The sequence below is a fragment of the Zeus faber genome (genome assembly GCF_960531495.2).
Source record: "Zeus faber genome assembly, chromosome: 20".
NCBI classification, from domain to species: Eukaryota; Metazoa; Chordata; class Actinopteri; order Zeiformes; family Zeidae; genus Zeus; species Zeus faber.
Genome location: NC_137207.1, coordinates 28,235,021 through 28,256,632, shown reverse-complemented (window position 1 = coordinate 28,256,632; position 21,612 = coordinate 28,235,021). Strand labels below are relative to the sequence as shown.

The 21,612-nt window shown below is 45.3% G+C and overlaps 1 protein-coding gene across 1 annotated transcript in view; it reads right to left on the bottom strand.

Annotated features, from left to right (window-relative positions):
- The window catches only part of capn15 (calpain 15), a gene marked incomplete at its 5' end in the record, with an annotated part of 45,473 nt that overhangs the window by 1,020 nt on the left and 22,841 nt on the right, over window positions 1–21,612 (bottom strand). Inside the window, 8 exons of the mRNA XM_080021118.1 lie at window positions 340–509; window positions 1,860–2,092; window positions 2,792–2,953; window positions 4,223–4,375; window positions 4,919–5,044; window positions 5,137–5,360; window positions 6,345–6,528; window positions 11,854–12,062. Of these exons, the coding sequence (XP_079877244.1) occupies window positions 340–509; window positions 1,860–2,092; window positions 2,792–2,953; window positions 4,223–4,375; window positions 4,919–5,044; window positions 5,137–5,360; window positions 6,345–6,528; window positions 11,854–12,062 (1,461 nt within the window). The remainder of the gene's footprint in view (window positions 1–339; window positions 510–1,859; window positions 2,093–2,791; window positions 2,954–4,222; window positions 4,376–4,918; window positions 5,045–5,136; window positions 5,361–6,344; window positions 6,529–11,853; window positions 12,063–21,612) is intronic.

The window sequence follows — 21,612 nt, the reverse complement described above, 5'->3', positions numbered from 1 at the left end:
TGCGTGTATGTGTGTGTATGTGGGTGTGTGTGTGAATTTGTGTGTGTATCTGCGTGTGTGTCAGGTGTGTGTGTTTGTGTTTTTGTGTGTGTGTGTATGTGTGTTTGCATATGTGTGTATATGCATGTGTGTGTATTTGTGTGTGTATGTGTGCGTGAATTTGTGTGTGTATCTGCGCGTGTGTTTGGTGTGTGTGTGTGTATTTGTGTGTGTGTGTATGTGTGTGTGTGTGTTTGCATATGTGTGTATATGCATGTGTGTGTGTATTTGTGTGTGTATGTGTGTGTGTGTGTGTGTGTGTGTGTGTGTGTGGTTTGTGTAGTGTGTGTGTTCGCTCACCTCGTGCCGCTCGCCCTTGTTCTCCGTCAGCAGGATGATGGCGTCGGCCAGCGTGGTGGGCGTGGCCTCCACCTGCTCCACCATCACCTGCCTGGAGCTGTAGATGGCCAGGATGTAGCCTGGGAAGTCCTGGCTGTGCTGGCGGACCCCACTGCTGGTGGGGCTGGAGACTGGGGAGGGTTTATCACCATGATCATAGGAACATTCATACACTGTGGTGATGATGAGGATGAGGATGAGGATGATGAGGATCATTTGATGCTCACGTCTGACATCAGACCAAAAACAAAGTGTTTGCTCCTGGAACACAGAACGATGGAACGCTGCTTTCGTCTAAATGACATAACTCAGCAGAGCCATAAGAGATGCACAGACAGTACACTGTACACATGTACATGTGAACTGTCATGTACATGTGTACTGGATTGTACATGTACTGTACACAGGCTGTGGCTAATGCTAACACCAGCCAGTACAATGGAAGACTGGAGGAGATGAAGAGGAGCCAACGTCCAGCGTCAACGCAGATGTTCAAGATGAACATTCATGACAGGAAACACCAGCTGCACTACGTTGCTGTGGCAATGTTTCCCAGTGGAACTAGTAAACTAGTCATACTAGTTATGCAACTAGACGTACTGGTTATACAAGTAGACATACTAGTTATTCAAATATTCATACTAGTTGTGCAACTAGACATACTGGTTATTCAAATATTCCTATTGGTTATGCAACAAGATATACTAGTTATGCAACTAGATGTACTGGTTATACACCTAGACATATTAGTTATGCAACTAGACATACTATTTAAACAACTAGTCATACTAGTAATTGAAATAGACATATTAGTTATGCAACTAGACATACTGGTTATTCAAATATTCCTATTGGTTATACACTTAGACGTACTGGTTATACAACTAGACGTACTAATTATGCAACTAGACGTAATGGTTATATACCTAGACATACTAGTTATGCAAATAGACATACTGGTTATACACCTAGACATACTAGTTATGCAACTATACGTACTGGTTTTACACCTAGACATACTAGTTATGCAACTAGACGTACTGGTTATACAACTAGTCATACTAGTTAAACAACTAATCATACTAGTTATCAAAATATACATACTAGTTATTCAAATATACATACTGGTTATCAAACTAGTCATACTAGTTATACAACAAGACACAGTAGTTAATAAACTAGAAATACTCGTTATACAACTAGTTACTCCGTCAATCAATATTCTGTCTCATTGTATTTAGGTAAGCTCTTGATCACACTAGGATGGAGGAAGCATCAAGGTCACTGCAAGATCTACCATTAACACTACTACACATTGATAGTAGTAGTGGGTGACCAGCAGGTGAGAGGGTTAGAACCTTCAGGGAGCTGCACGCCTGCTCACCCTGCGCTGTCGTTGTGATGAAGGGAGATCAATCACTTCATCTTCTATATGTTCTACATTCATGGTGATTCAAATGTTCTGGTCGCCCTGGTCTTACCGGGCGTGGGCGGCCCCCCTGCCGTGGCGTTCATCTGCCAGTGGTTGAAGGCGCAGCATACCACGGCATACTCCCCGGGCTCCAGCATCACGTCGCAGCCAACAAACTTCTTGACGGCGCGCTTGCTGTGGGCCAACAGGCGGCCCAGGGTCAGCCGGGCGGCCCCTCCGAACGAGGCCCGGAACACCATGATGCACAGGTCCAGCAGGTGGCTGTCCGCCGCGTCCGAACGCCTGAAACACCAGGGGGCGTTAGAGGGTGTCAGTCAAGATGGAGGACGCATCGGCTTTTACATTGGGGTGATGGAACTCAGACTTTTTGAGGACTTGGGACATAACATCACCAAGATCAGAGCCAGCCTACGTGACGTCATACTGTGGGGTCAAGGGAGCCATAGTTTGAGAAAGTTCTGGGTTTCGGACCCCCAGAGGAGATCTGGAAGGAGGATCTCCTTAGGAACCTTGTGAGGAACCTTCTCTGAGGAACCTTCTGAAGAACCTTCTCCAAGGAACCTAGTGAGGAACCTTCTCCGAGGAACCTTCTCTGAGGAACCTTCTTTGAGGGTTTGGTGTTGGGGGTTTCTGAGTGTTTTGGGGATTATTTAATTTCATTCTTCATTTGTTCCGCTCATGGTAATGCAATAACTGCAAATAATATAAATATATCAAAGAGTTTCACAATCAAAACACAACTCACTTGACACGTTCCTTGACCCAAAAGGAGCAGGGAGAAGAAAAGTTGTATTTTATGGGGGTCATTGATGGCTTTAGGAGAATCTTTGGGGGGTCTGAGTCAGTGGGGGTGTTTGGGGGCTTCAGAGTGCTTGGTGCAGGTTAGGAGCTCTCAGACTGTTTTTGGGGGTTTTCAGAGAATTTGACAGTTTCAGACTGTTTCAGAGTATATTTTGGGGGGTTAGGGTTTGAGGGGCGTACCTGCTGCCCTCTTGGAACAGGGCGAACTCCAGCGCCGTCCTCTCCAGCACGGTAAGGGAGGTGACGGTGATAGGCCCGCTGGCCAGGCTAGGGAAGCAGCCTTGCAGACGCACCTCCTGCCAGTCCGAGTGGATCTTACAGATGTCCACAGAGTCAAAGTACCTGCACAGCAACCATGAGACCAGAACATCACCCCAGACCATGAAACCAGAACATCACCCCAGACCATGAAACCAGAACATCACCCCAGACCATGAGACCAGAACATCACCCCAGACCATCACCCCAGAACAGGTCTGAGAGAGGTTCGGGGCGCAGGTCAAAGTAATAAGAAAAGGCACATGGGGGGTGTGAAGTGCCCCCGTTACGCACAGTGTTTTTTTCTTCTCAATAAGGAAACTCAACACACTGTTGTTATTTATTGTATTTGGAAGAACACGCACGGTGCAGATCAGCGGCCCCATCGTGTGCTCGCTCCGTACTCATTCCTCATGAATATGCAGTATCTTGCCTAGAAAACCCGACACCTGGATGCCCGCAAAAACAAACAAAGATAAAAACACCTGGAAGAAAGCCCCATGGACATGAAGGGGCAGAGTGGCAGGTGGTGGGGAACCCTACGCCCCTCTTGTTCTGTTTGGTTATGTGTTTTTATTTTATTCATCACAGCTATCCTAGAAGAATGACTCCGACGACTCAGAGATCGTTAAACATTTGGATCTGGGAGGTTTCATATCCACCTTCTCTTCCACCTCCATCACAACACAGAACCACAGAACAAATCTAATCACGGATATGAGGGTAACATATCAAAGTGGCAGCTCAATGCCCAGAACCACCCCTGGAGATGGAGGGATGAAAGACAGAAAGAGAGAGAGACGGGGATGGACGGACGGAAAGCGTCAACAGAAAGCAGCGTCAGCAGAAAGCAGCGTCAGCAGAAAGCAGCGTCAGCAGAAAGCAGCGTCAGCGTGGTGGTCATGGAGGTTTGCTTCTGTCTGGTCCCAAACTGCTGTCAAACCTGTGTCGCCGCCCTGCTGGACCCACGGAGGCTGCAGGCCCACCCTCTGTCCTTCTGTTGACATCCTTATTTGTAATTAGATATGAACTGTACACTATATCTCCATGCGTATGCATTTTAAATGTTCTATTTTTACTTCTCTTAATATACAGTTTTTTATACTTTTTTTAATTGTCTGTATTTTAGGCCACATTCACTTCACTTCTGTTGTCTTGATCTTCATGTCATTTCAATTCTTCATTTTATTTTCCGTTTGAAATTCTATTTGTCATGTAAACGAACGGTTCCCATGTTCATCAAAGCCTTTGAATTGAAATATAGATACATGGATACATATATACATGTATACATACAGTATGGAGCCAACGGATGAACTGACAGATTGATCGACACCTTGACGGAGAACCTACTTTATGAAGTCGTTGTACTCCATCCAGAACACGCCCTCGCTGCTGCCGTGCGCCATCAGCTCGTGCCGCAGGTTCAGGGGCCAGTCGGTCCAGTCGTCCGACCAGCTGCCGTTCCATGAGAAGCGGCCCCAGGGGTTCCTGAGCCTCAGCAGCCTGCGGGGGAGGGTGCTCTGCTATTTCAATCAATCATTATCTCCATCGACTGTTATTCTGTCGATGACCAAAGACGGCGCTCTCCGTCCTTTGGCCTCCAACTTCATCTGCTGACTGACAGCCCCTCAACTCAATGTGAACCTACAGCCAAACAACGTCCTCCATCTTTGTTTATTATCATTTCGGCTTGTCCGGCAATGAAGCGTCTTTTATTCCTCAGCATAAATTCCGACTCCACTCAAAACCTCCATCTGACTGAACAAAGAGGCGGAGTCGTCTGCGCTGCGTGGGCTGTGAGCGCTGGAGGGCAAGATGTTGACTCTTTGCTTTATCCAGTCCTCCATTCCTTCCACGGGAGTGGGCGGGGCCAAAATCCATCAATGGAACAAAATAAATTGTGGGCGGAGCGAAAAGACATGGTGGGGGCAAAAGGCAGTGGAGGCTAAAACAGGGGGTGGGGAAATAACTCATGGGTGGGCGTACAATAAATGGGGGGGGCTAAACTAAAAGGTAGTGGGCGGGGACAAAAGCAGTGGACCTCACCTGTATCCCTGCACGTCCCGCACATCCAGGATGGAGTAGGCGTGTCGTGGGCGGAGTCCCAGCGACTCGTACACGGCGTCGTCCACCTTCATGTTGCCTCCACCGCAGGACGCCCCCATCAGGAAGCTGTACCTCTCACACACACACACACACACACAGTCAGACCACAGTACCTACACCACCCTCAGTGAGTGTACTGGCCGGTACACTGCGCTCACCCCGCCTCCTTGGAGCTGAGCATCTTGGCCCAGATCAGGTCGGTGTCGATGGGCTCCTCGCGGGGGTTGGTGGAGCTGACCTGCAGCATGAGCGAGTCGCAGGGCGCCCCCGTCAGCGTGGCCAGGCCCTCAATTGCGCGCCCCGCCTGCAGGGCGTAGTAGGAGCCATGGAGCTTGGCCAGAGCCTTCTCGATCAGCGCCACCCACAGCTGCTTCCTCTGGGCCTTTGGCGGGGAGAGGGACGTAGGTTCATTGTGCAGCTCCACCCACTCACATGGAGGAGGGAGTTGAAAGGGCTTTATAGTAAGAAGGACAGAGGTCTGGAAGCATCACACTTTTCACTTTTCAAAACAAATTTTAACCAAATTTGAGGCTTACAGAGAGATTTTTGGACAAATATCTTTCTTATGAGTATAAGTAGTAAATATTAAGTAGTGCAGGTAAGTACTATATATTTGGAACAGAGATGTAAGTATTGGGTAGAAACAGGGCAGGTTATGAGCTAGCTGACTATGAACTGTGTAATGCACATATCTGTATATACATAATTGCCTATTCCATATACATAAGCATATCCCCTCTATTCCATTTCATTTCATTTTATTGTATTTTATTCTATATATTTTTACTTTATTCTATAAGTATTTGACTTACTGTATTACGTTTTAGGAGTCAGTTAGTTGGTCTATTAGAAATATTTTTTTTCCTAGGACATATTGTGTGTTATCACCGGGTGCGTTGCATTACATTTCACTGCATAAATGTATGAAAGTATGTATATGTATGAAAGTATGTATATGAAAGTATGTATATGTATGAAAGTATGTATATGTATGTGACGAATAAACCTCTTGAATCTGTTATTACACTGTTTAACACTGTGATTACAGTTTCCCTCAGGTCAAAAAGCAAGCTAAGTCATGAGGAACTGCAATAACTCTGAAGTTCTGCTAGTAGTAGTCTGAAGTAGTACTTCAGATGGTAAGTACAATGATTTGCTTGGATTTCTCGTTCCAGGCAAGTGTAAGGCAAATATAAGGTGATATCAATTAGGTTGAGAAGTAGCTTTAGGGTTTTAGAACGTCAGAAATGTGACTCTGACACAGAAGAACTTGACTCATCATGACAAAAAAAAACAAATGAACAATAAAAGCAGACAAAACGTCCGACGTTGGAGTTAAAAGCTGAGTCTCTGTCGTGGCCCGGACCTGGGAGAAGAGCAGGTATCCAAAGTCGTCGCAGGGCAGCATGTCGTCCACCAGCACCGTGGTCCAGGTCCCGTCCTTGCAGAGCCGGACCTGGTAGGCCCCCTGGGGGCACAGAGTCCTGGTAATCATCACCCGCTCCACCAGCTCCGGACGCTCCGCCAGCACCGCCAGGGCACTGAGGAACCTGGGGGAGGGAGGGAGGAGGGAGCAGGAGGGAGGGAAAATAGTACAAAAATAAGTTCCTCCTCCCAAACACAGGCTGCACAATGCCATGGATGGATGAAAGAGGTGCAGGGATGGACGGGTGGATGAAGGGAGTAAAAGGAGCGGTGGGTGAGACGGGCCAGCGCGGCAAAAGCTGATTGGCTCACGTCTAAACCAACCGCTCTCATTGGCTGGACCATGTGGGTCAATAGTGCGTGTGTGTGTGTCCTAGTGTCAGCGACAGACACACACACTGCAGAGGGCTATTTTTACCATAGTGTGTGTGTGTGTGTTTTGGTGTGTGTGTGTGTTTTTGTGTGTGCGTGGGGTTTGGTGTTTGTGTGTGTGTGTTTTGATGTTACATTACATTACATTGATCAGACGCTTTTATCCAAAGCCACTTACAATTATTCAAACAGCGACGGACGCAGCCATCAGGAGCAATGAGGGGTTAAGTGTCTTGCTCAAGGACACTACAGCATGCTAGCAGGAGGAGCCTGGGATCCAACCAGCAACCTTTACATGACTAGACCACCAGCTCTACCCCCTGAGCTACCATCCCCAATGTGTGTGTGTGTGTTTTGGTGTGTCTGTGTGTTTTAGTGTGTGCGTGTGTGTTTTGGTGTGTGCGTGTGTTTTGGTGTGTGTGTGTTTTGGTCTGTGTGTTTTGGTGTGTGTGTCTGTGTGTTTTGGTGTGTGTGTGTTTTGGTCTGTGTGTTTTGGTGTGGTGCGTGTGTTTTGGTGTGTGTGTGTGTCTTTGTGTGTGTTTGGGCGTGTGTTTTGGTGTGTGTCTTGGTGTGTGTGTGTGTGTGTGTGTCTTGGTGTGTGTGTGTGTTTTGGTGTGTGTGTGTGTGTGTGTCTTGGTGTGTGTGTCTTGGTGTGTGTTTTGGTGTGTGTGTGTGTGTGTCTTTGTGTGTGCTTGGGTGTGTGTTTTGGTGTGTGTCTTGGTGTGTGTTTTGGTGTGTGTGTGTGTGTCTTTGTGTGTGCTTGGGTGTGTGTTTTGGTGTGTGTCTTGGTGTGTGTGTCTTGGTGTGTGTTTTGGTGTGTGTGTGTGTGTCTTTGTGTGTGTTTGGGTGTGTGTTTTGGTGTGTGTCTGTGTGTGTGTCTTGGTGTGTGTGTGTGTTTTGGTGTGTGTGTGTGTTCGTGTGTGTGTGTGTGTCTTGGTGTGTGTTTTGGTGTGTGTGCATGTGTGTCTTTGTGTGTGTTTGGGTGTGTGTTTTGGTGTGTGTCTGTGTGTGTGTCTTGGTGTGTGTGTGTGTTTTGGTGTGTGTGTGTGTTCGTGTGTGTGTGTGTGTCTTGGTGTGTGTGTCTTGGTGTGTGTGTCTTGGTGTGTGTGTGTTCGTGTGTGTGTCTTGGTGTGTGTTTTGGTGTGTGTGTATAGGTTGTGTTAGGATAACCGAGAGAGCAACACACACACAAACACTCCCTCTCTCTCTCTCTCTCTCTCTACAAAGTTAAACTCCCAGTGTGTTCGCGTCTCCACCAGAGGGCAGCACTGAGTCGCTGAGCTGAGATTTGAAGGAGTTTGTAGGAACTTGAAACTCCTGTTGTGATTGGAGCAGACCCTTCCCATTCGACCAATCAGAACTCAGCAGACTCATGGCTTGTTAGACATATATTTAGGATTATGTAGAAAAGCTCTTGTTTACCCAGAACGCCCCGCAGCTGTTTTCCTCTGTCCCTGGGGTGTTCACACTACAAGATGTGTCCTAGACAGGGTGTTCAGAGTACACTACTACTACTACTACTACTACTACAGTAATATAGTACTACTACTACTACACTACTATAAAGCTATACTACTACACTACTACAGCTACTCCTTACTTAACAACTGAGTTCCGTTCCTAGGACCAGGTCGTTAAACGAGGGTGGTATATATAGTGTATATAGTACATATATTGTATATAGTATATATAGTATATATAGTGTATATAGTATATATAGCAGCGACACCTGACCTGGATCTAGGTGATTGGGTCAGGGTGGATGTACACCTGTTGGTCGTTGGTTGGTCCAATGAGCAGCAGGTTAAAACGCCCATCACTACACTCACTCAGGAGAGGAGCCCTGTCATGACATGTTCCACCTGCTCCTGGCTTGTTCCAGCTAGCCTCCTCTCTACAATAAACTGCTCCTGGCTTGTTCCAGCTAGCCTCCTCTCTACATTAAACTGCTCCTGGCTTGTTCCAGCTAGCCTCCTCTCTACATTAAACTGCTCCTGGCTTGTTCCAGCTAGCCTCCTCTCTACATTAAACTGCTCCTGGCTTGTTCCAGCTAGCCTCCTCTCTACATTAAACTGCTCCTGGCTTGTTCCAGCTAGCCTCCTCTCTACATTAAACTGCTCCTGGCTTGTTCCAGCTAGCCTCCTCTCTACATTAAACTGCTCCTGGCTTGTTCCAGCTAGCCTCCTCTCTACATTAAACTGCTCCTGGCTTGTTCCAGCTAGCCTCCTCTCTACATTAAACTGCTCCTGGCTTGTTCCAGCTAGCCTCCTCTCTACATTAAACTGCTCCTGGCTTGTTCCAGCTAGCCTCCTCTCTACATTAAACTGCTCCTGGCTTGTTCCAGCTAGCCTCCTCTCTACATTAAACTGCTCCTGGCTTGTTCCAGCTAGCCTCCTCTAACAATAAACTGCTCCTGGCTTGTTCCAGCTAGCCTCCTCTCTACATTAAACTGCTCCTGGCTTGTTCCAGCTAGCCTCCTCTCTACATTAAACTGCTCCTGGCTTGTTCCAGCTAGCCTCCTCTCTACATTAAACTGCTCCTGGCTTGTTCCAGCTAGCCTCCTCTCTACATTAAACTGCTCCTGGCTTGTTCCAGCTAGCCTCCTCTCTACATTAAACTGCTCCTGGCTTGTTCCAGCTAGCCTCCTCTCTACAATAAACTGCTCCTGGCTTGTTCCAGCTAGCCTCCTCTCTACATTAAACTGCTCCTGGCTTGTTCCAGCTAGCCTCCTCTCTACAATAAACTGCTCCTGGCTTGTTCCAGCTAGCCTCCTCTCTACATTAAACTGCTCCTGGCTTGTTCCAGCTAGCCTCCTCTCTACATTAAACTGCTCCTGGCTTGTTCCAGCTAGCCTCCTCTCTACATTAAACTGCTCCTGGCTTGTTCCAGCTAGCCTCCTCTCTACATTAAACTGCTCCTGGCTTGTTCCAGCTAGCCTCCTCTCTACATTAAACTGCTCCTGGCTTGTTCCAGCTAGCCTCCTCTCTACATTAAACTGCTCCTGGCTTGTTCCAGCTAGCCTCCTCTCTACAATAAACTGCTCCTGGCTTGTTCCAGCTAGCCTCCTCTCTACAATAAACTGCTCCTGGCTTGTTCCAGCTAGCCTCCTCTCTACAATAAACTGCTCCTGGCTTGTTCCAACTAGCCTCCTCTCTACAATAAACTGGTGTCTACAACCCCCTGTCTTCTGTGTCTCTGTGCCGGAGGGCCCTGGAAACGCCACTTGGGGGGCATGTGGTGGCACAATAGTGTATATAGTATATATAGTGTATCTAGTGTATATAGTATGTAGAGTGTATATTGTATATATAGTGTATATAGTATATATAGTGTATAGAGTGTATAAAGTATATATAGTGTATATAGTATATAAAGGGTTATGAGATGCTTGGTATTGTACACAGTGTACAATACAGACTGGTCAGAGTGCTGGTTGTAAGTCCGAACAGTCGTTAAACATGTGGGTCGATAAGTGAGGAGTACCTGTACGATTATAATATTACACAATTACTATAATGTTATACTACTACTGCTACAATACTATACTATTACTACTACAACACTACTACCATACTATACTACACTATTAAACCATTACTAGAACACAATTACTATAATGCTATACTACTACTAAAATACTACTCCTACTTTGTTACTACTACTATTACTACATGATCCTACACTGCCAGACAGCCGCTGTCTATGCAAACACATGAAAAACCTGATGAGAATTTTCCACATGACTTGGCCAAAAGCAAACAAAAATAACTAATGGAGCATTATAATGAACAAAGGTTTACAGCTGTAGTTTCTTGCTGCTGTAGTTTCTTGCCACTGTAGTTTCTTGCCACTGTGATTTCTTGCCGTTGTAGTTTCTTGCCATTGTAGTTTCTTGCCATTGTAGTTTCTTGCCGCTGTAGTTTCTTGCCGCTGTAGTTTCTTGCTGCTGTAGTTTCTTGCCGTTGTAGTTTCTTGCTGTTGTAGTTTCTTGCTGCTGTAGTTTCTTGCCGTTGTAGTCGCTTGCTGTCGTCATTTATTGCTGTTGTAGTTTTTTTGCTGTTGTTGAAGAATAAACCAACTACAGCATACAGGGTTGTCAGTGGAAGAGAAAGCAAACAACAAAACTAAAAATTATGAAATATTTTAGCATCAAAGGGTTTGGCAAACTTAGTGTCACAAAGCGTTTCCAATTCTTATCGTCTCCCTTTGCTGCTCTGACCTCAGGGACAGATGAGAAATGACTTTTCACCAAAGGATGTTTGTCTTCGCTTATTTGGCCTGAGCCACAGAAGCAAACGTGCACGGACGCGCACATGCACACACACGCTTACGAACGCTTACACACACACACACACACACACACACACACACACACACACACACACACACACACACACACACACACACACACACACACACACACACACACACACACACACTCTCCAACTCACCAAACCAACCAACTGAGTCTAAACATTTAAAATAACAGCATATAATAACATAAATCCTGCTGTGAAATTCCAACCCTGCTCCAACACTGAATTCCTGCTTCTAACAGTGGAATGGGAAGAATCAGTGAAGCAGGAGTGGCTAATGTCCTCCTACAGAAAAGTAAATGTATAATTGTATAAACTTTGATAACTCTTTCATTAGATTAGATGAATCACTAGCAACAAGACAGAATTTGTAGAACTGCAGTTCCCAAACTGGCCGACTTGAAAATGCCAAAATAATTTGTGGTGTGTTCTCAGAGCGTGTTCATTTCAAAGAGATCCTCCAGTTTTTTGGGGGATACTTCCCAGGGAGCTCGGCCAGCTGATCCCCACAGTCAGCTTGCAGCCGTCGCTGTCCCTGTCCCGGACGTACAGGGATGAACTTGGAATGGACCTTCTCATCTTAACTCAACTCTGATTCAAATTTTATAAACAATAAATTCATGGATTTCTCATTAATTCATGGATCTATTAAAACATTGTACGTTTCACTGATGATTTAGCGGCCTACTTGAAGTACCCTGGCCGGCCACCGGGGGCAGAGTGCATTAACCGCACGGCTCTGGGATCATCGGGGCATCTTACCAGCAGTTTCCCAGCAGGCCTTGAAGGATGTCTGAGGGGCGGGGCGTGCGGAACACGGACCACTTGACCCCGCGGTCCTTGAAGTTGCTGCAGTTGATCTCGTGGGGGCGGAGCCACTTCTTGATGCGCTGCTGGACACTGTCGCTGTCCGGGAAGCCCACCGAGCGGGGGCCGGGGGGGAAGCTGTCGTCCACAAAGTTGACTGCATTCTGGAGAGGGAGACGTCTTTTAATTCTCTCTTCTATTTCACTTTCTCTGTTTTCTACTTGTTTGCCAAAACATATGTTCCCATGTTAATAGAACCCTTTGAATTAAATGGAGAGAAAGGGAGAGAGCGAGAAGGGGAGAGAGGGAGAGAGACTATTTGATGCACACTATGGTTTGTGCTAGTATGTACTAAGTAGTGTACTAGTATGTATTAAGTAGTGCACTAGTATGTACTAAGTAGTGCGCTAGTATGTACTAAGTAGTGTACTAGTATCTACCAAGTAGTGCACTGTATGTGCTAAATAGTGCACTAGTATGTACTAAGTTCAAAGTTCAAGTTCAAAGTGTACTTTATTGTCAATCGTACCATGCAACACGTAATTACACAGAGGATCAAAATTGCGTTTCCCCATACTCCAAATGTGCAAGTAATATTTGTAACACACAACATATAACATGAAAGTGCAAAAAGACAACAACAATAGACACAACAACACAACAAGACTAAGGTTAGTCTTAATATACTCAAGAAGTCAAATGAGGTATGTTATTAAGGTAATAAGGTGCAGTACAAAGCCAACTCTTACTGTCTCTGGTCTATCAGTAAGGAAGTCCAGTAGCCAGTTGCAGAGTGGGGTGCTGATGCCTATTTTGCTGAGTTTATTTACCAGGTGTTGGGGGATGACAGTGTTGAAGGCGGAACTGAAGTCAATGAACAGTATCAGCACGTAACTGTTTTTGTTTTCCAGATGAGCCAGGCATAGGTGGAGTGCTGTTGCTATGGCATCATCAGTGGAGCGATTGGGACGGTATGCAAACTGGAATGGATCGAGTGTAGTGGGGAGACTGGATGTTATGTGGGCCTTGACCAATATTTCAAGGCACTTCATCATGATGGGCGTGAGTGCTATGGGTCGGTAGTCGTTGAGTGTTGAGGCTGGGGATTTCTTGGGTAGTGGTATGATGGTGGTGGCTTTGAAGCATGCTGGTATGATGGCTTGGCTCAGAGAGGTGTTGTAGATATCCGTGAGAACATCTGTAAGTTGGTCAGCACAGTCTCTGAGCACACGCCCCGGTATGTTGTCAGGACCTGCAGCTTTTGTGGGGTTCACCTTGAGTAGAGTCTTTCGCACATCAGCAGGGTCCAGGTGAAGTGTTACATTGTCCGGGCAGGTCCGGGCTTTTGTTGTTGTGGTGGTGTTGTTTTACTCAAACCGGCTGAAGAATGTGTTAAGTGTGTTGAGGAAGTCTGTGTTGTCCTCGCACGGTGGGGGTGTTGGCCTGTGACTGACTGGATGCCTTGCCACAGGCGACTGGGGTCTTTTGTGTCTGTGAAGTGTGATTGGATTTTCTACCCATAGGCACGCTTGCCTGTTTTCACGCCCCGGCTCAAGTTGGCCCTAGCAGCTCTGAGGGCGTCCTTGTCCCCGGACTTGAAGGCAGCATTCCGTGCTCTCAGGAGTGCACGTACCTCCCTGGTGAACCAGGGTTTGTCATTGGCTATTGTAGTGATGTTTTTGATGACGGTCACATCGTCCATGCATTTGTGTATATAGCCTGTGACAGACTCAGTATATTCCGTTAGGTTGACATGATGGTTGGTAGTGGCAGCCTCCCTAAAAACAGGCCAAACTGTGCATTCAAAACAGTCTTGGAGAGCTGAGGTTGCTCCTTCTGGCCATGCTCTGATCTGCTTCACAGATGGCTTACTCCTGGTTAGAAGTGGTTTGTAAGATGGTATTAGCATAACAGAGAGATGGTCCGAGTTCCCCAGGCGGGGGTGGGGAACAGCTCTGAATGCCTGTTTAATGTTGGTGTATACCCAGTCAAGAATGTTCTCTCCCCTGGTCGCAAAGTTCACATGTTTGTGGTAATGTGGAAGTACTGTCTTCAATTTGGCCTAATTGAAATCACCAGCGATTATATAGACAGAGTCTGGATTTTAGTTCTGCATTGAGCTCACAGATTGATACAGTGTAGACAGTGCGTCCTTAGTTATCGCACTGGGTGGAATGTAAACAGCTGTGATGTAGATGGCTGTGAATTCTCTGGGCATGTAGAATGGTCGGTATTTAACTGTTAGAAATTCTATATCCGGAGAACAGTGCCTTAAGACAATTTCGGCGTGGGTGCACCAGTTGTTATTGATGAAAATACATACACCACCTCCCCGAGATTTTCCGCTGAGAGCATGGCTCCTGTCCGCCCGGAACGTTGTTAGTCCATCCCCTTGAATGGCGTTGTCCGGAACGTTCTGATTAAGCCACGTCTCAGTGAGGATGATAGCGCTGCAGTCTCTCACCTTACTTTGCGTGGTTAGATCCAATCTGAGGTAGTCCATTTTGTTTTCCAGCGAGCGAACGTTGGATAGCAGGATAGAGGGAAGTGCAGGTCTGTAAGGGTTGGCTTTTAGCCTGGCGCTGATGCCAGCTCGAGTTCCGCGCTTGCTGGGCCTAGCACACCGCTTACGATGCTTGCTGGGTCTCGCAGACTGCTTGCGCCGCCTCCGGTGTCGGCCAGTGGTGGGAAGGGAGTCCGCTACCTTGCTGACCCCTGGGTCTTGCCACTGTAGAATGCCAAGCTCCTCGAGTTCTTCGGGTTCCAAAGCCAGCGTAACTCCAGAAAGATGTTTTGAAATGTTGGAGTTTAGTAGTCCGAGTAATGAGCTTCTGTTGTAGACTATTTTCGTACACGACTGTGACGGTACAGACAACACATTTAACATAAAACGCACATCACTATCGGGAGCTGGAGTGGCCGCTGCCAACAGGGCGCCGTCATCTTGCGCATGCGCCATCATCAGTGCGCGGATTGGTGCTGGTGATGGTGATGTTGTGAAGCCCAGTGAAGCCTAGTGACTAAGTGGTAGTGTTAGGGAACGTAGATGTTGTTGACTGTTTTGGCGGCACTGCACCGTGTTCCAAATGATGATGCAAATTGGATTGAAGTGTCATAAACATTAAATGTTTTGTTTTTCAATTCAACTCATGGATGGTGTTGTGTCTCAGGGCTCTTTGGATCACTGGAATCAATCTCAGACACCTGTGATAATTAGTTTTTCCGGGTGAGCCCAATTCAAGGAAAACTACTTAAGAAGGACGTTCCACATTATTAAGCAGCCACAGGTTTCAAGCAATATGGGAAAGAAAGGGATCTCTGCTGCCGAAAAGCCTCAAATAGGGCATTGACTTGGACAAGGTATGAAAACATGACATATTTCACAAAAACTTAAGCTTGATCATCGTACTGTGAAGAGATTTGTGGCTGATTCAGAGCGCCGACTTGGTTGGTGCAGATAAAGGCAGAATGAGAAAGGTTCCTGCCACAAGTTCATTGGATAAAGAGAGCAGCTGCTAAAATGTCGTTACAAAGCAGCAAACAGGTATTTGAAGCTGCTGGTGCCTCTGGAGTCCAGCCAACCTCCTCCAGAGGCTTGCAGTTGTGCATAAAGCTACTATTGGGCCCCCCCTAAGCAATGCTCACAAGCAGAAAGGGTTGCAGGGACCCCAGAAATACGTGAAGAATCATTTTCAAACAGTCTTGTTGACTGGTGAGTGCTGTGCAACCCTGGATGGTGCAGATGGATGGAGTAGTGGATGGTTGGTGGATGGCCACTGTGTCCCAACAAGGCTGCCACATCAGCAAGGAGGTGGCGGAGTCATGTTTTGGGCCGGAATCGTGGGGAGAGAGCTGGTAGGACCCTTTAGGGCCCCTGAAGGTGTGAAAATGACCTCTACAAAGTATATAGAGTTTGTGACTGAGCACTTTCTTCCATGGTACAAAAAGAAGAACCGGGCCTTTCGTTGCAAAACCATCTTCATGCAGGACAACGCACCATCTCACGCTGCAAAGAATACCTCTGTGTCATTGGCTGCTTTGGGCATAAAAAGGAGAGAAACTCATGGTGTGGCCCCCATCCTCCCCTGACCTCAACCCTTAAATGATCTATGAGGGTGGAGGCAGTTGGCATCAAAACAGCAGCTCTGGGAGGCTGTTCTGACGTCCTGCAAAGAAATTCTACAGAAACTCTTCAAAAACTCACAAGTTCAACGGAGGCAAGAACAGTGAAGGTGATATCAAAGAAGGGTCCTATGTTCACATGGAACTTGGCCTGGTAAGATGTTTTTATTTAGCTATTTTATTAAAATAGCTTTTGATTTCAGTAAATATGACTCCTAATGCTGCACATGCAACAAATGACCATTTTCACTTCTTTACAACCTATAAAATGTTTTGAAACTCTGTTGTGCATAATAATTTGGAACAGCGCATTTTGAGTTTTTTATTTTGGAAATAAATACTGTTATCATTGGGAGATTTGTTCAGTAACATTCAAATTATACCCTGACAGTTGATGACTTGAAAATTATACAGACTGTCATTTGCATCGACTATTTAGGAAAATCAGAGAAAAATATAATTTGCATAATAATTTGGAACGTGGTGTAGGGGGAGCTACACAATATTAGTGGTTTTCAGTGGTGATTTAATCTTGTGGCTGATCGGTGTATATCTATGGATTTATCACTTCTTACTTCGGTTACTGATTTCTTCCATTTGTACACAGACACACACCTATAGTATACAAACAGACAAATGCATGTAACACATCTAGTTTACACATACAGTAGACAAACATGCACAGACTGACATATGTGCATTGTACACAGTGTACACACAGTGTACACACAGTGTACACAGTGTGCACAGGGAACATCTTCAGAGCCATATGCAGGTCTGTGCTGAGCAGCTTTGAGCTGTGGATCTGACACCAGGCTCCACACAGTGTGGACACATGGAGGAACTTACCGTATTGACTGGATAAAGACGGCCCAGATTATAAGACGAAATTTCAAGACTCAAAACAAAACTTATTTTTAAGAAGAAAATCATTTCATTTGACAATCATGACACTGCAGCATGCGGTCGTACGCAGTGTGCGCAGGTCGACGGACGTAACGCGGAACCAAATGTCAGGAGCGCGAGCTCCACCGGGAGAAGAAGAACCACCACTTCCCGGTGAACTAGTGGTGGATGGGACAAGGACGCTGTTGCTCCACAGTTGTAGGGTATTGAAACACTGCTAAAGTACAGCTTTTATTTTTCCATTGTTCTACCGTATATTGACATTTAAAAGTCTAGACCCCAAATATCATTTCCAGGAAAACCCCCCCTGTGGTATATTGGGATGGGTACGGTCCTATCACTCACACGGGCCGACGAGCTCTCAATAAGCTGAATACTTCAGCACAGTGCAGCTCCAGGATGCAGGGAGGGAAGCAGTCACATCATCAACAACACTCATGACCACACACGTCGGAAGAAATCAAAACATGAAATTCTGCTCATTGCAATGATAATACTATTCTGCTCATTGTAATGACAAAACTATTCTGATCATTGTAATGACAATACTATTCTGCTCATTGTAATGATAATACTATTCTGCTCATTGTAATGACAATACTATTCTGATCATTGTAATGACAATACTATTCTGCTCATTGTAATGATAATACTATTCTGCTCATTGTAATGATAATACTATGCTGCTCATTGAAATGATAATACTATTCTGCTCATTGTAATGATAATACTATGCTGCTCATTGTAATGACAATACTATGCTGCTCATTGTAATGACAATACTATTCTGCTCATTGTAATGATAATACTATTCTGCTCACTTGAAATGATAATACTATTCTGCTCATTGAAATGATAATACTATTCTGCTCATTGTAATGATAATACTATTCTGCTCATTGAAATGATAATACTATTCTGCTCATTGAAATGATAATACTATTCTGCTCATTGTAATGATAATACTATTCTGCTCATTGAAATGACAATACTATTCTGCTCATTGTAATGACAATACTATTCTGCTCATTGAAATGATAACACTATTCTGCTCGTTGTAATGATAATACTAGAGGCTCATTGTAATGATAATACTATTCTACTCATTGTAATGATAATACTATTCTGCTCATTGAAATGATAATACTATTCTGCTCATTGTAATGACAATACTATTCTGCTCATTGAAATGATAACACTATTCTGCTCGTTGTAATGATAATACTAGAGGCTCATTGTAATGATAATACTATTCTGCTCATTGTAATGACAATACTATTCTGCTCATTGAAATGATAATACTATTCTGCTCGTTGTAATGATAATACTAGAGGCTCATTGTAATGATAAACAATTCTGCTCGTTGTAATGATAATACTAGAGGCTCATTGTAATGATAATACTATTCTACTCATTGTAATGATAATACTATTCTACTCATTGTAATGATAATACTACAGGCTAATTGTAATAATGCCATTCTACTCATTAAAATGAGAACACTATTCTACTCATTGTAATGATAATTCTATTCTAAAGTATTATCATTAAAGAATAGAGCTTTGGTTCCACCTCATTAAAACATCTTCATGGTCAAAGCCGTGATTCAATCCCACATTGAGTCTACACAAAACTTTTAGCCCCAGCTCAGCGCTGGACTAACTCAGGCTGACCCACTCCAAACTAGACCAAACCAAACCAAACCAGACTGATCCAGACCAAACCAGAGCAGAGTTTCCTTTAATTACCAGAAAATCTGTTGAAGTCCACATATTTCAATCTCTGTGGTGAAATAATTCCCTTGAAGCACAACTTGAATTAGTTCTGGAGGATTTAACAATAAGAATAATGATTTAATTAATAACATTTATTTTCTTCCACGTGGAAATAAAACAGACTCCATCATTTTGTTCAAAATAAATGAGGCAGATCTGTTCAACAGGAAGCCGATCCCTTTGGAGGATCTAAAGCTGACCTTTCACCTCTACCCAATCACGTTTGTGGATATAGAAATAAGCCCCGCCCACAGGGCCACAACTCTGAGGAGAAGCAGAAAGATGATGTTTCCTTGACAACAGGGACACACACATCCATAGCTGTTTTTTGGATATTTAAGTTCAACCCAAAGCAGACGCTAAATATTCATTTAGTAAAATATAACACCACAAACTTTATTATTTATTTAGACCCACTTGTTATTTTTATTTCGTTTTTTGATTTTATAAAAATTGTATTTTAGTGAAATGTTAATAAAAGCGTTCTGCTGGAAATTAACTGACGGGACTTTTATTTTTAATATCCAACATAAAATATTATGAATCGACATGACTTGATGATGTCATTCTTCATAAAACCTGCTTATCTATTGTTTTCAAACTCAATAAACACAGATGATATTTGACTTGAATCTCTCCCATTTGTCTGGGACATTGAAATCTCAAGGGACACGTTGACCAAAACAAAGCCCTGCAGCACCTGGTACTCAACTCCTCAAGGGAACAGGGAGCGAGGGAGGAAGGAACCAGAGACCAGGGTTAGGACACAGCTGCGCCAATTAGCGTCTCCACAGTGAAGCAGATGATTACAGCTTCTCTCCGCTCCTTCTGCTCCAAATAGAGCTGTACCGTAGTAACTCCAGGTGTACAGACAGACAGACAGACAGACAGACAGACAGACAGACCGCTGCTGTAAAGGGGATTCATTCATTTCTCCGACTGAATGGCTGTTTCCAGGCAGGAGTGACCTCGTCCTGATCCAGTCCAACAGTCAACTTCCTGTCGTATACCACTCGGTTCTCTGTCGTTGCTTCATCCATTTCCTTCACAACTTGTTGGAACTTTTGGGAACAACCTGGTTGAGTCTGGTTGAGCTCAACACAAGCCTTAAATCCAGTCTTTTCTTGACGCTCTCCTTGTGGGAATTTCCTCCAGAAGTTTCCTCCAACACACTTACATTTTGGTGGTTAAATGAGACAAGACGGGTTTAAGGACTTGAGTGTTGAGGAAGCCTGCCTTGGCAAGTAACCCGGTGTTACCGGTGTAGGAGTAACATGTGATTCATCTACCATGCGCTGACAGATGTGGTATCGCCCTCCTGCTTGTGCACATTCAACAAAAAAATATGAAATTGGAGACTCAGAGCTCAGCGTTGTGAGGAAACACTGGCACAAACTAATTGGGGAACGCTGCTGAAAAGATAAATAAACCTTGGATCATTGTTCCGCCTATGTCAAGACCAATGTTGAGGAGCGGCCGTTACTGGGAACGGCTCTGGCCTCTAACTTAACTCGGGCCTTGGAAGCTTCCCAAGGCAAAGAAGTGACGGAACGCACGTTGAGACACGCTGAGTCTTGGTTGTGCGTCAGCCTACGTCTCTGGAGGACGTCGTCAAAGCGCTCACACCTCCACCACCTCCTGCCACCTCCTGCCACCTCGGCCAGGCATCCAGCACGGGTCAGGTGCTCTTATCAGTTAGACAATGCATTAGCAGGGAAGGGTAATTAGGTTTTTCTTCATTAAAAAACTAAAAAGCTGGTAATTAACCTTCTGGGGGCTGACGTTCAGGGCTGCTTCATGGAGATTCATTGTTCTTTGACAGGTTTTTCTATTTTTTCTTTCTTCTAATCGTTTAAAGATTGCGGCGCCTGCTCGCCAGATTTCAAATCTTTTAAAAGCTGCGTAAAATGAATACATTCAGTGGAATTAGAATCTCCATGGTCTGCATTAGCATTATTGCGAGCAGACAGGTCCTCTCTAGGAGACGTATTTCATTAGTCTATCTAATAATCTCGTGAATAGGACACTCCTCGGATAAGGACGGGCGATCGAGCCTCCAGGGAAAGGTTTCCAATCTCTCGCTGTCCCTCGCGCTCTCTCTCCTGTTTTGCTCCGTCTCTTACATTTGCCCCAGTCTCTCGCTCTCTTGTAGAAACAAGCACAGCCTTCACGGGTAAAACTTGCATTTGTGAATGTGAAGCTCTCCTCGTGCCACTCGACCTATTAAGCACACAAACAAGCAGCTCCTGCTATTGACGCTTTGAGGGCGCGGCGCGGCCGCTGGGCACTCGGTGGATCAGCGGCCGGCTAACTAAGGTAGGAGGGAGCGTCTCCTGGCAGGGCGGCGGTCTGGGCCAGACGCCAGACTCAACAGACAAGAACGAGCGTTAGAGTCAAAGAACCGATCCCTGGACCGGAGCGTTCCCCTTGTGGGCATTTACGCAACAAAAGGCAGTATTTGAAAGGTCACCGAGTCCTCTCTGTTTCTTCTAAGCCACCAAAACGTTATTCCAGCCTCCTACCTTGTGACATCACAAAGTTACACATATTCAAAGCCCAAATGTACAGATCATCCTCGACGGAAGGAAGGAGCGATGAACTTTGACCTAGATTTAGTACTTTCAGGGTTAGGCCGTAGTGGAGCGACAACCTACAGTATGCGTCATCACCAGTCAGAGGTAGTATTCAGAAGGTCCAAGAACCTTGAGTAGCCACAACGGCAGACAGTGAAACTAGGAAGACATGACTCTGGAGGATTTTAGGACCTCCAGGAAGGAACTTCACCCTTTGCTCTTTGTTCACCTAAACAAACTCTTGGGGGCCTCTGCCTGTCCATTGAAAAGTCTCTGTTTGTGAGTTGCGGCTTCATTTTCTGAGGCCATGTTCGGCCCCTTGACCTATGACCCACTGG